This window comes from Tachypleus tridentatus, chromosome 9, assembly GCF_004210375.1.
Source record: "Tachypleus tridentatus isolate NWPU-2018 chromosome 9, ASM421037v1, whole genome shotgun sequence".
In the NCBI taxonomy this organism is placed as follows: Eukaryota; Metazoa; Arthropoda; class Merostomata; order Xiphosura; family Limulidae; genus Tachypleus; species Tachypleus tridentatus.
In genome coordinates, this window is record NC_134833.1 from 116,650,272 (window position 1) to 116,667,117 (window position 16,846).

General features: G+C 34.1%; 1 protein-coding gene across 5 annotated transcripts in view; it reads left to right on the forward strand.

Moving 5' to 3' along the window:
- The window catches only part of LOC143226144 (bone morphogenetic protein 2-like), a 33,413-nt gene extending 18,538 nt beyond the window's left edge, over positions 1-14,875 (forward strand). For 3 of the 5 annotated variants that reach the window (XM_076456723.1, XM_076456727.1, XM_076456722.1), the window contains 2 exons: positions 8,841-9,193; positions 10,813-14,875. In XM_076456723.1, coding sequence (XP_076312838.1) covers positions 8,851-9,193; positions 10,813-11,654 — 1,185 coding nt within the window. In that variant the 5' untranslated portion in view covers positions 8,841-8,850 and the 3' untranslated portion in view covers positions 11,655-14,875. Of the gene's footprint in view, positions 1-4,673; positions 4,747-8,318; positions 8,587-8,840; positions 9,194-10,812 lie in introns of those variants that run through there. The other 2 variants (XM_076456725.1, XM_076456726.1) reach the window with 2 other exon arrangements.
- Positions 14,876-16,846: the final 1,971 nt, after the last annotated feature.

Here is a 16,846-nt window from a genome sequence, read left to right on the forward strand (position 1 = left end):
CGATACTCATGGTGGGCAGAGTACAGATAGCCCATTGTGTAGCTTTCTGCTTAATCAAAAACAACAACAACAACTCTAAATCTGCTAAAAAACGATACGAGAAGTAAGTAGTATTAACGTTTAATATATCGTGATCTGTCGAACATAACACTATTCATTTGGAGATATCAAGAAAGTGACAGCAATACATTCAGGTGAAACAAGAGTGCTTTTAGTGTGACAAACACTCACGTGATAAGGTTTGGAAAAAAAAAAAAGAGTTGAAAATCATCTTTGCAATAAATTCTCTGGCTTTAGTGTATTAAAGTAACCATGTTTTAACGGGTAAAACATGAGGTTTTGTTGCGTACTTTCTATAATAGTTTCTCTAAGTGGGATTCGCGACCCCCTTGATGGCCTTGAAGCTTTTTCTGGGGGAGGATGGCTCCAAAAAATGGACCGTAAACAAAAATGCTGAATTATGTTTAATAAATTGATAACAGTTATGTTGAATTAATTAAATGATACACTATGTTCAAAGGAGATGTTACTGTTTTTACTACGGCACTATTTTTCAGTCACCATGATAAAATTATAGATTGAAGGCCTCAAGCGTTTTTATTGACTACAAGGAAGGCTCAGACTAATAAGTTTGGAAAGCACTGCTCTAGAAAACCGGAATTCTGCAAATATCAACTTTAGGCATGTTTGCCACCTTTACTGCAATCCTGACGAATTATATTAAGTAATGAGAACCACTTAAAATGCAACCGATGTAGAGCAGATGAATAATCAGATTTTGATTAATTTGTGCCATTATACTGTGATTGTAATGTTTTGATGTGGGTTGTAATCTTGTCACTGGGTAATAGACCTATCTGTGAAGTGTCTTCTTGTCTAAATTCTAAAGGATGTCAAGAGATCTTAAATATAATACATGGATAATTGTAGAGTATTTTTGTTTTGTTTTTATCAGGAGACCAGTGCTTGTGTCAGAAGGATAATGATTCTTTCCATCAAAACAAAATAATCACACATCATTTTAAACTGCTATACCTTTATGTCTTAGAATGACTCATCCTTAATCTAAAACTTAACCTCTTTGAGGCGATCTGGAGAAGAGTCAATAACACTTAATCATCAGTTCCCTATCTCCCATGACAACATGACCAAATCCTTTACGCGGGAGAGCATAAATGTCGCACTTTTTAAAGTTTGTATACCAACACAACAAACCCACATTGTTTCTACATGTTATATAATGTATTTAAAAATATTGGACAAAAGTTTCCTACGCTTGAGGATCTTTTTGCCATGTTATTATCATAAACTGTTTTCTAATAGATTGAAAACATAAATATTAGATAGAAAAATTATTGATAAATGCTTGATTCTCGTGTACAGCTTATCTCAATTAGGTATTCATGTGCAACTTTTGATTTTTTTTCTTGTTTTTATTTTGTGTGTGAAACAACAATGGGTTGTTTCTTGGGTTTCTAGTTTGATGAAACATACTTTGGGCAGAGAACAAAAACATTTTCATCATTCAATTTTTGGGAAGAAAATCCTAGTCTTCAGATAAGATGCTTATCCTCATTGTGAATTCAACAAAATCAATTGTTTTGTATTTGTATCAAATCAAAAACTTTATACTTTATCCCTTTGTTTGGTCAGACTCGAGCTTACAGAAGTCTAAATGTTTGTACCTTACAGTAATAATTGAACTAGTCGTGTATAAACTACAAGCTAATTAACATGACAGTCACTACTGGCTCGCTTTTATAAATTATCTGGGGGGAGTTCCCGAAAAACTTATGTTTTAACTAAACCATTATATGATAGCTTTTATTCTAAGATTTCGTGCCACTGAACTTAAAGGAGCTCCCCGCTAAGATGAAGCGAATAAAGAACAGCATCGATTAACGATCATTTGTATGCCTACACTCTTAGTGAATTTTTATTATTATTTTTAAACAGAGTACTCCCCAATTAGAACATATTTTTTGTACTGTAAAACATGAAACAAGTTGTTGCTAAAGATATAAGTTTATATATATCATCAGAAATTAATTGCTTCATTGTTAAGTTTTGAAAGCTTCTTCAAAAGAATCATTGTAACCGAAATTATCTAAAGTTTAGTTTGGAGTTATTTGTGTAAGCATTTTTAATACTAGGTTTTTTGGTTTTGTATGATTTGTTTGTTGTTCCGCCTCACAATCGGCTATTTCTTGGGTATCAAGACACTAGTTTTAATATTATAAGCCCTCAGTCTCAACATTGAACCAATGGGGGTTTCACTGTATAAATAATACCACTGTAAAGTCAGTAAGAAAACTTCATTGCACATACGTAAAGTAACCACGATATGTTGTACACTGTTTATTCGAAAATATATTATTTTAAATTTGATTTTTCTAACATTTTCTTACGAAGATGTTAACTATAAGTATTCTATGAAAGCTGCTTAAAGTAACTACAAACAGCTTACAGAGGATGTAAATAAAAATTCTGCTATATATATATATATATACATATATTTAAAGATGTATAACATCTGTCCCACGATGGTTTAGCTGTATATTTACGGACTTATTACTTAACGCACTTTTTTGTTTACGTTGTTAAGGTATTTATTAATATTAATAATAAAATATAAAAAAAAATTGAACTGGTTTCGAGTACTGAAAAAGGCTTATGATTACTTAGCGTGTTATTTGATTGATGTTTGATGCAAATGATTTAATTATTAGCAATTTTCACTAAATTGAAAAGAAGCACATGGTATTGGTTGTATATAATTGTAAACTGTTGTTTTTACTGTTTTGGTTTTGGCTGATAGATTGACAAACTTATTTCTAATTAACAAGGTGGACAGGTTTGAACTTCTAATGTCTTAAAAACTTGCACCAACTTGACCAAGCAGCCAGTAGAGGGCACTTTGTAAAGAATATATTTCAGGCTTGATATGTGTGTGTGTTTTTTTTTTTTATAGCAAAGCCACATCGGGCTATATGCTGAGCCCACCGAGGGGAATCGAACCTCTGATCTTAGCGTTGTAAATCCGTAGACTTACCGCTGTACTAGCAGGGGCAGCTTGATATGATCACCATCTGAATAACCCCCCAGTGACACAGCGGGCATGTCTGCAAACTTAGAACCTTAGAAACCAGGTTTCGATATCCATGGTGAGCAGAGCACATATAGCCTATCATGTAGTTTTGGCTTAACTTCAAATAAACCGTATGAGCAAAATTATTGAGACGTTACTCCCAAGTTTACATTTCTTGAACTTTTGCACTACTCGATGAAGAATGAATTTCGTAGGATTTAATGAGAAACATATTTATTACAATTCATATTGTCTTTATTTGTGAGGTACAACGTTAATATTTGTCCCTTTTTACAGGTAATGACATCTGATACTCTAGTACCTATGACAAGAACAATAAACATTTAGTGCTAAATAAAGTTAATTCTGTCCACTTTGAATCTGAAAAATCAATAAAGATTTTGAGAAATTTTAATATATTTTATTTGTTATTAAGAACAAAACGCTACCTGTGCCCTGTTCACCATGGGTATCGAAACTCGATTTCTAGTAGTATAAATGCGTGGACATTCCACTGTGCCGGGGGATAGGTAGTTTTACACTTAAAGTTCTTTGTTTTAATAGTTATTTTCTGTTTATTTGTTTCACATTATCTAATGATATCTAAAAACCGATTAAAAAAAAAAAAGACGAAATGTTTCTATTTAAATATGAAAGCAAACAAATTCTGTTGAGATTATGATCGGTCCCTCGAGGCGCATTTGAACCTTGCAGCAAAATATATAAGCATGCTTCGAGATAGTATCGTTGAATTTGGCAAAACGCCAAGTTGTTCTCAATTTCAACATCGAAATGATTCTTATCTTCATTTAGGGCTACGTGTAAGTATACACAATCAGGTCTGATCAGTAATGATGAATTGTAATTATTCCTAGGTAGGTGACAGCACTGTTGAAAAGTAGTGAAGAATGTGAACTCGTTTTACTGCGTCAAGTAATATAAAAAGTGGTAAATTTCAAATGCATGCCAAAAGACAGGCAACATTTTTTTAAAAAGATATTTGCATGCAGTCATATCAAAGCCTTACTTTAAACCGTTCTTTTAAAATTTTTTTCGCTTGAGAGAACGCAGCTTGAGACGCGGCAAAAATGACAAAATGCTTATCCTTCTTCCTGAATATTTTAAAGTTTTAATCTACATTAAAATACATAAATTATATTTTATTATCACAGTATATCAATTATTGAGGAAAAAATGAAGAACTATTGAAGGAAAATAAACATTTTTCTTTATTTGAATAGGACAAAGTCAAAACATTAGATCTTTATTTAATTAAGAGTCACCTACATTATCTACGTTACATTATGTTTATGAACACACTTATAAATACATTTAATGCATTTTGGGTTTTAAATTTTCCTACGTCTTTACTATATACCTATAGAGGTCATAATATTGCACTATATCAATCGATTAATCGACACATACACACACATACTATATATATATATATCATTTGTCTTTACATGTACCATACAATCTATCACCATGCTTTGTTTCGAAATGATTTACAAGTAACACAGTATCATTTGCCATGGCCTAGATTTTACACGTCATGTAACGAAATATATATTTAGGTCTCCATTTTCACTGTTGCTGTCGTTAAGAAAGAGTTACTTTGGAGAGCAAGGATGGTTTGAAGACTAGTTGTTAAGCAGGTCGGTATTTGTACTTAAATACGTTTAACTTACATGAAACACATAGACGTTTTTAGGCAAAGGAACGTCTCTATAGTGTTATAAGAAACTCAATTTACAAATAATATATATATTATTATGATATATTTAAACATCTCTAAGTGTGATAGATTTGAGAGAAACCTATCAATAATTTTATGAAAACTACATTTAAATTTAATGTATTTAGGTAAATAATTAAATGAAAATATCAAAACATTATGATTTTATATAGATTGAAGTAATTCGAAAAGGAACATTTCAAAGATACGAATGCTTTTGAATTAGAATTAAGTTCAGTCCTAATAAAATGTTTAATTGACAATTTTAAATACATTTTTTACATCGGGGTAAAAAACAAAAGGTGATTGATATTACTACTTTTCAGATCAATCACACGTGGAATTATACTTTTATGCGCTTATGTTAAGCACTAAATAACTCAATGAGTTCATTTGTTTGGTAAACTAATGGTTGGAAAAAGTTAATCTGGTTACGGAGATGAAAGTCCGATTCTTTTTTTTTTTTCTTGTAGGTGTCACTTAACTAGGTGTTTTCAAATGATTTACATGTTTATTTTAAAGATTTTGCGCAAAAATAACTCGAAAGGCTATCTGCGCATGCCTGTCCTTAATTTAGTTGATAGCCTAGAGGGAAGGCAGCTAGACAGCAGCACTCATAACCAATTATTGGATTGGCCATTGTTCTCTAACTAAATAGGCTGATTTGACTGTCACTCTTACAGCACGCCAAACGCAGTTGTTGTTGGTTTTACAGAAACAGGATTTAAAACAGAAATCATCAGACTCCCAGTCTTGGTATGATAACTATTAGGTCAGCTACAGCCTACAAACGTTTAACAACTCAGCCCTCATAAGACGAAACAAATTAATATAGTTTCAATGCAATTGTCCATTGTTATTCACGATTTAGTATGTATGAGTTATCCTACAGTTTTACTCTAAATGTCAGATTCTAAAGTATGATTTTAAATGTCAGTTAACGCAGAGCTTCAACTGTACTATTGCTAAGAAAGCTAGTTAATGGTTCTTCGATGTTATCTAAAACACTTTGCTCTGTCTTTCTCGCACAATTACAGTTTTTATTGTTCAGTATCGAATATAGTTTGGTTTTATAATGAAATTCGCGCAAAGCTATACGAGGGCTGTCTGCTAAATTAGGGACGACTAGCACAGATAGCCCTCGAGTAGCTTTGTGCGAAATTCAAAAAACAAACAAACAAAACTTCTTATTTACTGTCAAATATTTTGATAGCTTAATAAATATACTAATAGTTACTGCCTTCAGGTACGTCAAATAATTTAGCAGTGTAAGACTAGAGGGAAGGTAGCTAGTCATCACCACCAGCTTTCTGGGTACTCTTTTATCAACGAATAGTGAGATTGACTGTCACATTATAACGTTTCTACGGCCAAAATGGCGAGCATGTTTGGTGGAATGGGGATTGGAACTCACGACACTAATCATCTGGCCATGTTGGAACGTCGACAGTAGAACCTACTAAAAAGAAAAAAAAATGGCACTTCTAAAATAGTTCTCTAGTGTACAGAATACGTTTGCAATATAAATTTGAGGTGTAAGAATCATTTATTGTTATATGACTGACTGTCCATAATGTCACAAAGTAGTTCTTCAAAACATGAAACCAAATAATATGAAAGAAGTTTAATTTTTATTCTTCAGTGAATTGTTTGTTTATTTGTTTTGGAATTTCGCACAAAGCTACTCGAGGGCTATCTGTGCTAGCCGTCCCTAATTTAGCAGTGTAAGACTAGAGGGAAGGCAGTTGGTCATCACTACCCACCGCCAACTCTAGGGCTACTCTTTTACCAACGAATAGTAGGATTGACCGTCACATTATAACGCCCCCACGGCTGGGAGGGCGAGCATGTTTGGCACGACCGAGATGCAAACCCGTGACCCTCAGATTACGAGTCGCACGCCTTAACACGCTTGGCCATGCCGGGCCTGTTCAGTGAATAAAATATTAGTTTTATGGTAATATTTTTATTTTTGTGAATAATTTGTAAATAAAGTGATACATTTCTCAAGTTGTTTTTTAATTGTGCAGTGTAAGCGAAATTCCATTTTGTGGTACAGTATTTTATCAATCTGTCTTTGTTGACAAGAATGCACATAAATATAATTACAAAATAGCTTTATATTTTCATGATGTATCGAGATTTATAAACATTGTACACCATAACTAGAAGTTCGTAAATGCCATCGAAAAAGAGCTGTTATGTAGGTTGAGATTTTGGGGCTTCCGAAATCGAATGCGATATTCTTTGTACTTCTACCCAGGACCTGGCATGGCCAGGTGGTTAAGGCACTCGACTCATAATATGAGGGTCGCTGGTTCGAATCCTCGTTACACCAAACATACTCGCCCTTTTCAGCCGTGGGGGCGTTATAGGATGACGGTCAATCCCACTATTCGTTGGTAAAAGAGTAGCCCAAGAGTTGGCGGTGGGTGATGATGACTAGCTGCCTTCCCTCTAGTCTTACACTGCTAAATTAGGGACGGCTAGCGCAGATAGCCCCTGTGTAGCTTTGCTTGAAATTTGAAACGAACCAAACTTCTACCAAGAATTCTACCTAGCGAAATAAACGATTTAATCCTGAAACTTAGAGCTAATAAGATGCTTTAATTAGCTTGCTGTATTTGTGCTAGTTTCATTTTAGTATAACGCTTATGAAAAATTATTGTAACAACCTGATATTACCGACCTTAACATTTAGCAAGTTTTGCTTTTGCTAACTCGTTACAGTCACCATTATAAACGTTTACAGAAGTGCTGCCACCTATTAGTTGTGATCTCACACATATCTTATACAGTTGTAATCATTCAGCTCTCTAGGGTTCACTAATTACCAATATATGTCGTTATGTTAATCTTTCTTGCACATTACTCACATCATAGTGTTTTGCACTGCATGATTTCGTCATTTTCTCTCTAACAACCGCATCTTTACCTCTGGAAAGTTATTCTTCAACAGTCACACTCACATATTTGAGTTTCATGGGTGTACAAGAGTATTGTTTGTTTTTTGTTTTGAATTTCGCGCAAAGCTACCCGAGGGCTATCTGCACTAGCCGTCCCTAATTTAGCAGCTAGCCATCACCACCCACCGCCAACTCTTGGGCTACTTTTTACCAACGAATAGTGGGATTTACCGCCACATTATAACGCCCCCACGGCTGAAAGGGCGAGCATGTTTGATGCGACCGGGATTCAAACCCGCGACCCTCGGATTACGAGTCGAACGCCTTAACACGCTTGGTCATGCCGGGCCCGTACAAGAGTAATAAAAATGTAGAACTTTGTTTATGAATTCATATCATAAAGTTACTTTTCTCGTAAGAACCTTGCAAGAAAATTGGTGTCTTTTCCTGGAGAAAAGTTCCAAAGTCACTTATACGATAATACGGACGACTTGTAATTTCTTCTTTATTATCTTGCTGTATTATTTATTCTTATACAACCTACTATTTAATTTTATTTATTTTTTGCATTCTTCTTGAAACTTAGTAAACATGAAAGATATTTGCTGGTATGCAACCCACTAGTAATTACTGTGGTTTGCCTATAAAGACACCTCAACTTCATCTCGGGAACGGGCAGTCATGATGTAATTGGATCTGCAGCACGTGCTGCTTGTGCGTGCATGCAGTTGCTCACCTGCATGACCAAGAGGCAGGTGCAGCACGTGCAGACAAAAGGCTGTAGTGCCAGTCCTGCAGGTGATTCTAGAGGCCTATTGTGTCACGTGTTAGCAATCTCCTTAGAACAAAATACTGTAAGTTGGCTTTCAGCTATTTAGTGAAATTTAATGGTCAAGAAGCAACTTTATAACCTATTCATTAAGATGCCATCATATTTACCGCCATTCTTTAGACCACAATTAACACAAACATTCTTAGTTCACCTGCGCTGTATTCTTATCTCTTGGCCTCAGCCACAACAGTCATGTATTGGGTATCTGAAAATGAAACTTCAACATGTGATCCTATCATGGCAGTCTTGATGATGAGTATTTTTCCTTTTTTCTAGGACCCTGACCATGCTCCGGCATTGCGGGGCTTTGCAGGTGTTATTCATCTCCTTGGTCCTGGTCGAGCTGTGCAAGGGGATGATCACCGTTGGAGATCGAACACCACTTGATTCCGGTTCTGCGGTTGACAAGCAGCGTTTGGTGGACGCCTTCGAATCCCGTTTGCTCAACATGTTAGGATTAAAATCAAAACCGAAACCCAAAACGAACGTTAAGGTTCCAAACTACATGTTAGATCTTTATAAACAACAAACAACAGATATGGTTGATGAAGACGATTATTTAGAGAACAAGCCGAAAATGACCAAAAGACGTAACCCATATACTACAATACGTAGCCACGTTCACCAAGGTAAGCCATTTGTATTTTTCAATCAGTTTAGACATATTACATCGTGCGTGACTTTTACATTTTCACTTAGGGGTGTGTATCTGTGCGAGATTGTTGTAAATCGAAAACTTAGATTGACAATCTGAAAACTGTATTTTTAATGGGCAAGTGTTCATGCTAACACGTTAGATTACTAATGACTCGAGAATATTGTCTTTGTTATAGACTTTCAGAGCATGCATATTTTGAGAATGGAAAAGATTATTTGTTGTTTGAAGTGATTTTTTCCTTGAGGGTACGTACAAATGATTTATATCCTGTGTATGTCTGTTGTTTATTTATGACTAAATGATCTTAATAATGTAACTTTTAAATGCGGTTCTGTTTTATACTTTTCTTTCAAGTTTCCTTCTTTGTTATGATGACGAACCTAAACTTTGCGATCCATAATGTTAAACGTCGTTTCGAATACACTAATGTATTCGACATGTTCAATACTCCTAACATTGAGAATGCATAATTTTTATCAAGTATTAAACTGGTAAAATGGCCATCTGTAACCTAGGGTGAGTAAAACTGTTTGAAACTTGATCACTTGACCTAGAAACATAATACATGTAACCCTTGCACTGTCCATTACTTTAGTGTAATGGACTATAATATATGGCTGTGAAACGTAATTCTTAAAGAAAGACATCCCGTAAGTAATAAGAGAATGTATGTTCTAGTTTGGGGATAATTGACTAGCTTGTTGCCTGCTGAAACCAGACACTATTTTATGTAACACACCATGAAGACCCAAGAAATTCAATCATGTTTTAACGTCAAACAAGGTTTGCTTTCTGCCTTCATTTAGTTTTGTGGCTGTTCCCGCACGCGTCGAGAAGGCGGCACTTGCAATCTTCCTTTTCACGGGTTGTGAGAAACAATCATGCTCTATGTAATGTTCCTCTTCTGAACAGCGTACTCATTATTCTAAAGAAAGTGTTTTATGAAGACCCCGGGATACAAATTATTAGAAACCTTAATATCAATTAAAAATGAACTTGAATGAAAAGAACGTTTCAGCAGATTATATTCGAAACCAGAGCTTATAGATAAAGATAACCAGCTATGAAACTTTTAGACAGGTTGATAAAGCTCAGTTAATTAACAAAAACATTGAAAGGCACATGCGTGACAGCTTCAAAAAAATAAACAAAAATACTCGTTAGTTTAATGTCTCAGAAAATGGCTCACGTTGCAAATTTCAACAAAAGCAATCTTGAGAAAAAATGTTCTACACTTAGGAAGGTATTTTACTGTATTTAACTAAAATAGTAATTTTTTGTTGTATATTTATTTAGGCAAGAAATACTATACATGTTTTTCAATAACGTTGCTAGCTATAGATCTCACCAATTAAGAGTGGTTAATACTGGCTTAGGTTTTAGCATCATGTCACTCTAGAATTTCCTCCAAAATATTTTAACTATGCTTTTCGCCAAAATTTCCACAAGAAGTTATAAGAACATTAAACATTTTGAGGTATGTATTTAGACTGTATACACCATGAGGTTTTAATTGTGGATTTTAACCCCCATTGATTGTAAATATATATATATATATATATATGTATGTATTTCTTTTCTCTCTGTCAGAGACCGAAAAAGAGAATATGTATGATCAGAAGCTCATCAATCTGAAGTTCAACATCGTATCGATACCATTTACGGAGCAGCTAAAAGAAGCAGAGCTCCGTGTGTATAGACGTAGTCTCGATGTGCAAACACAACATTGTAAGAACTGCCACAAGCAGATAATTCGAGTGTTTGACATTGTTCGCCCCGCCACCACTCGCAAAGAAGCCATTTTGAGGCTGATTGACACAAGGACTTTGGATGTGCGACATTCTGGGTGGGAAGAATTTGATGTGCTTCCTGCCGTGGAGAGGTGGCGGGGAAACCCCACAAAAAACTACGGGTTGTATCTCGAAGTGATTGCTTTGAATGGTAGTGACAGTAGTTATGAACACGTGCGTTTAAAGCGCTCACCTCACGAGCGTATGGACAGTGAACAGTGGACAGAAGAGCAACCGTTCCTTGTCACCTACTCAGAAGACGAGGAAGCCACACGATCCGCGCGCGTTCGGCGGGGTAGTCGCAAACACAGAAGGAAAGGCCACAAAATTAACTGCCACCGAAAGCCTATGTATGTGGACTTTGCTGATGTAGGGTGGGACTCATGGATTCTTGCCCCTGTTGGTTACGAAGCTTACTACTGCGAGGGAGAGTGCCCCTATCCCTTGGCAGACCATTTGAACACAACAAATCACGCAATTATACAAAATCTTGTGAATTCCGTTAAGAAAGAAATGGTACCACCAGCTTGCTGTGTGCCCACAGAGCTGTCTTCCATCTCTCTCCTGTATAAGGATGAATACGATCAAGTTGTATTGAAAAACTACAAAGAAATGGTAGTGCAGGGATGCGGGTGTCGTTGACTTTGCTATGTTACATGGGCTATAATATCTCTCTGAGTTTTGCAATACAAGTATGCAAATTAATCGGTCAACGTTACGAGACCGTTCGCTCTAATGGGCTATATATGAGACAGTCCATTTTGATGCCTATTTATACCTTTCGGGCTCGCACAGCTGTTATTTGCTTGCCATAAAAAATACTTATTGATTGTCATGAACAATGGTGAAAAAAATCACTCGCACCCAAACGATTACTCGAGTGTCCATTTGAGTTGACCAGCGGTTATGGCTAGTTTTTATTACAGAATAGAAGCCCGAAAGTGTGCACCTTGAAACCGAGCACCTTGCACGGGAAAATAATCAATGTTGTTATAAAAATGATGCTTGGTTGTTTATGATTCTTCAAGAAATAAGTTGTAGCCAAAGTTTCTCTTGAAATGAACAGAAAGTTTCATTGTAACAAGTACATGGAGTGACATGAGCACTGTTTTGTCTTATGTCAATGGGAGTGATTATAATTTTAGCTTGAATAATGTGTAATTATTTTTGTACAAAAGAAGTTAACAGATACGAAACTAGAAGTATACAAAAATCATTTCATAACTTTTCTGCTAATCGAAATTATTGGAAAGACCATTTATAAATTAAGAAAGGTATTGTTTGTGAGAGTATTTCTACTGGTATCTTAGATTTTCGTAAATTCACTGAAATTTCAATGTATTAATATTAATAGTATTTTTAATTTGTTTAGAAATTCAAACAAAACTTATCTAATAGTTTTCCACATCCCTATAGTATATATATGTATATATTTATACATTTATATGTATAAATAGAGAGAGATAATTTTTAACAATATTAGATGCTAAAAGCTTTTCTAGTTTGTTTTTCCTATTACCTTATACGGAAGATTAACGTTCACATTCCAAACTCAATACCAAATTTAAATTTACACATCTAGTTCAAACTCGCCCATGTTTATAACTCGTAGATTGGTCTTTAGATTTGTCTCTTATCATTTTCACCAGCACATAATTCAAAGATGGTTGTCGATAAAACACAACTTTTATTACTATGTGTTCGTAACTTACGGTGTCAGTAGGTTCAAGCTAAACAATGAAAAGAACGAATAAGTAAATGTTTTTATATAAGTATTTTATCTTTTACTTACGGTTTCTGCGGTGGCATTATTTAACATCCGGTATTAACAAAATATGTATACCTAAATTATAAATCAGTCATACAGTATGGAAGATTGTAGAATCCTAGAAGCTTATTAAATGTAGAAACCCATTATCTTTGGTAAAATTTCAAGACCAGCTCAAACACCCAACAAAAAATATGAACAAAAGAAAACAGAACAACCCCACATAATCAATGGCGTAAAAATAACACCAACGGAGATTAATGGATGATCCCTTTGTTTGTGTTTGTTAGAATGACTTTCTGTTGGCTATTCACTATAATAGTCAATTATATATGTTTTATGATGTAATACGTACAGTTTGAGAGAAATTTTAGAAAGGAAGAAATTCACAGACGGGATAAATATTGCTGGTTAATTTTTTCAGAAATGTAATTCGAATATTGCTTTTAAAAATATAATGAAATTCCCGTTTTTTTTTTTAGAAAATATTTATGTAATATTAAATGTACAAAGGAGAAATGGAAAACTTGTAAGAATCGTATTAAAAGCTTCCTTATTCCCAAATAAAATTAAAAACATTTGCACATGAGAATCATATTAGGTATTTTAGAGTTTTATCAGAAAAGAAATCTAATATTTTTAGCTGTATAACTCAAGTATTATCTTTTAAGAATACATCCACTAAAACACGCAAACATTTTATTTAAGGGCATTAGTCAGTTATGATACACAGTTTAAAATATTATTTAGCAATTTTTGTTTACCGCCAGTAGTCTCACAGTCGTAAATTCGAAGTGGTGTATTCAATTTACAAGAGGAACAACAAAAACAGCGATTTGAAATTGAAAAAAGAATCTAGTATTAGAATGTTTTCTTGAAGTTTCTCTTCACATGTTTAAATTATTGATTTTAATGTATAGTTTTTTGTTAACGTTTGTTTTATCTAAGCATGATTATACCAAGGGTTTGTAATATTGTTAGAATGTATAAAGATAGTTAAATAAATTATACTAAAGGCTAAAATACTTGTTGAAATACACTAAATTTCAATAACGTTTTAGTAAATCAATAACAAAATCAAGTGTTTTTGTAACAGTCTTTATAAGATTTTAAACTTTGTATTCTTTCCCTTAAATTTTTCACTTGCTACCATGGTTTTCTCATAACTGTTTAGTTTATCAACTGTTGCTGTGGTTGTTTAACAGTGTAGCTTCATGTATTTCAGTGATTTTTTTTTACAGTTTTCAGAAGAACGTGTATAATATTTTTAATATAATATGTAATATTTTAGAAAAATATTCAAAAGCAAATTTTACAAACTGTTATTCATAGTCTTTTATAATTCGTACTTTTTGCGAGAGTCACAGAATCTCTTTCTTTTCGGGTGGCTTCTCACTCATTTTCAATGTATAACCATATTAACGAAAGAAAAAAAAAACAATAAAAAAGCCCTGCTGCCTGATGTTTATAACCTATATTTCAAAAATATATCACAGGTTACTTTGCTATAGTTTGATTAATACTGTAGCCTAACTGCTGTGGTGAGTAGCTAACTATTAGAGTGAGAAACTCAAGCGTGATATACGTAAGAACTCATATGAATCAATGTTCCATAATCTTAGCAAGTTTTTCATACAGTTAATTGAGATGGTATTATTCTTATCTTTACATGATTAATAATTATATTTAATATTTTATGATTAAAACTTATTTGGTTTGTGGTTGAACACGACCTGCTTTAATTTTTTTCAAGAGTGGGCGTTACATATTTATTAACTCCTTTAGTTTCATCGTTATCATGAAAGCACAAGTTATACGAGTTTTAACGCTTGAAAGTTTTATTTATTGCTTAACCTGTGAATGCTTTGTAAATGGGTGTTTAAATATCGTGGCATATGTAATTACAGAGAAAAATATTTAAGTCCTACTTGTATATAGGAAATATGCTTTGTACATAAAACGCTCTGCTCAGTACCCGTCCATGTTGTAATGTGCTCAGAACATCAGTTCAGTCCCAGAAATTTTAGAAACTGTTTTAGTTATGAAAATGGAAAATCAATAAAGCATGTCTTTAGGACTAGTCACTGGACTCCAATGTGTGTGTCTATCATCAAATCATTTTTTGGCGAGTAACTTTCAATTATAGTAACTTAGGTAGGCAAAAAATTTATTGTAAACTAACATGCTCGCTTATTCGTCGTTCTAAAACACTGAATTTGACTATTTGATTAAATATGTTAATACAACGCTGGAAACTTAATAAATAAGTGTCATACATAACAAACAGTTGAAAAAAAGTGTCAAAAGTGTACGGCGAGCAATCCCTCATACACGGCCAAAACTTAATCATTCACTCCTACAAATATTAAACCTTTCCAAGACACGTGCTGCGGGTCTCAGTCATACTGAAGATGTTCCTTAGTCTACAAAGTACACCAACTTATAACTACGGTGATTACTTTCAAGGTTTTATTTGACCTTCTCATTTAGCAAATCTTCTTTGTTCTAAGGTTCTTATTAATATCCTTCTGGAACTTTTCACTGCAGAAGTCCTAATGAGTAATATATAATTGAAAAAAAAGAACATAAAACTATGCTCTCTTACATTACTGGAAAATGGAACAAATCGCTTTATCAGAATCTATCACGCTTGCTTGTTTTTGAAATAGGCTTTGAAGACGCGATTAAATATCTTAGTATAATGCTAGAAACTCGTCAGATAAAGCGTAACATGAATAACTTGCCATTTTTGTTTGTTTGTTATCAAGCACAAGGCTATCTGTGCTGTGGCCACCGTGGGTATCGAAACCTAATTTCTAGCAAGAGAGGTCCTCAGGCTTACTGCTGAGCCACGGAGGGCGTGGAAGACTGAACTTCTGAATGCCTGTATAAATAAACGTACATTATAATATGTTACAGCCTTTTTTATTTCAACCGAGCATCTGGTGCTTTTTTACCTAGTCGTAAATACAGTAGTTGTGTCTGTCAAGGTTGACAGGTACGATTTCGTACGTGTTTGCACAGCCTGAAAACAGGCAGAGGAACGCCCTTAGTAGTAGCGAGAGGTGGGGGATATTGGGTAAGCTTATTTTTTTCTTTACTCCATTTTATGTTTACCAAGAAAGTAATATAGCACGCACATGTTACAAAATTAACAAAACGTTAAAACAAAACAGACGAAAATAGTATGTATTATCTCCTTCGGGTGCTAAATAACAACTGTGTATTTTAATAACGTCTCCACGGTAACCGAAAAACAATTACTTTTCTTCAACATGAGTCTCTTCTTCTACTTTCTGTGTAGATTATGATTGTTTTTATCATTTGTTCCTCCGGGTATAGAACAAGAAACACAGCAAACAATTTACGCTCGGACTTGAGCCCGAAAAACAAGGAAGTAAAAATGTTAAGTACGGTGAAGTTTGATGTTGGTCTTTGGTAACGTTCAAGATTTCGGAGCTGATGCGACAATATAAAACAGTGTCCACACTTTAATCCCTTGGGTATGCTGAAAGAGTGACAGTTAATTCATTAACGTGGAAGCTGATTGCCTCCTTTCCCTGTGATTAGTAGTTTCAAATGAGAGACAGTAGCTCTGCTACAAATACAATTTTAACTCAACAGTACGTCACTCGACCTACTTTTAAAATTTTAGGTGTGGTTGAACATACAAAGTTATTCTGAACAGTATCATAAGTCTCTGTATGAACGTGGCACTCAAGTCTGATTTATTTACATATTTCAGAAATATACATTGTAGAATGTATAAATTTAGTTGGATTTAAAGAAGTGGTACGAATAAGCATCGTGATCTCTGTATCATTTTGAAAAACAAAGTATTTTAGCTCATGTTAACTATCCTCACCAACACTATTTGGTTTTAGTAAAACAATTACAATTTTGCGTTACTGTATGAGTAACATGGTTATCAGGAAGGAAAACTGGCAAAAATGATTTGATTCCGAGGCCATAAAAAAATTTAGGAAAATGAGCCTTATCAACGTTACACAACTTTATAAAATTTCTGAAAAAATAGCTGATTTGAAAAAAATGGATTCGACAATTC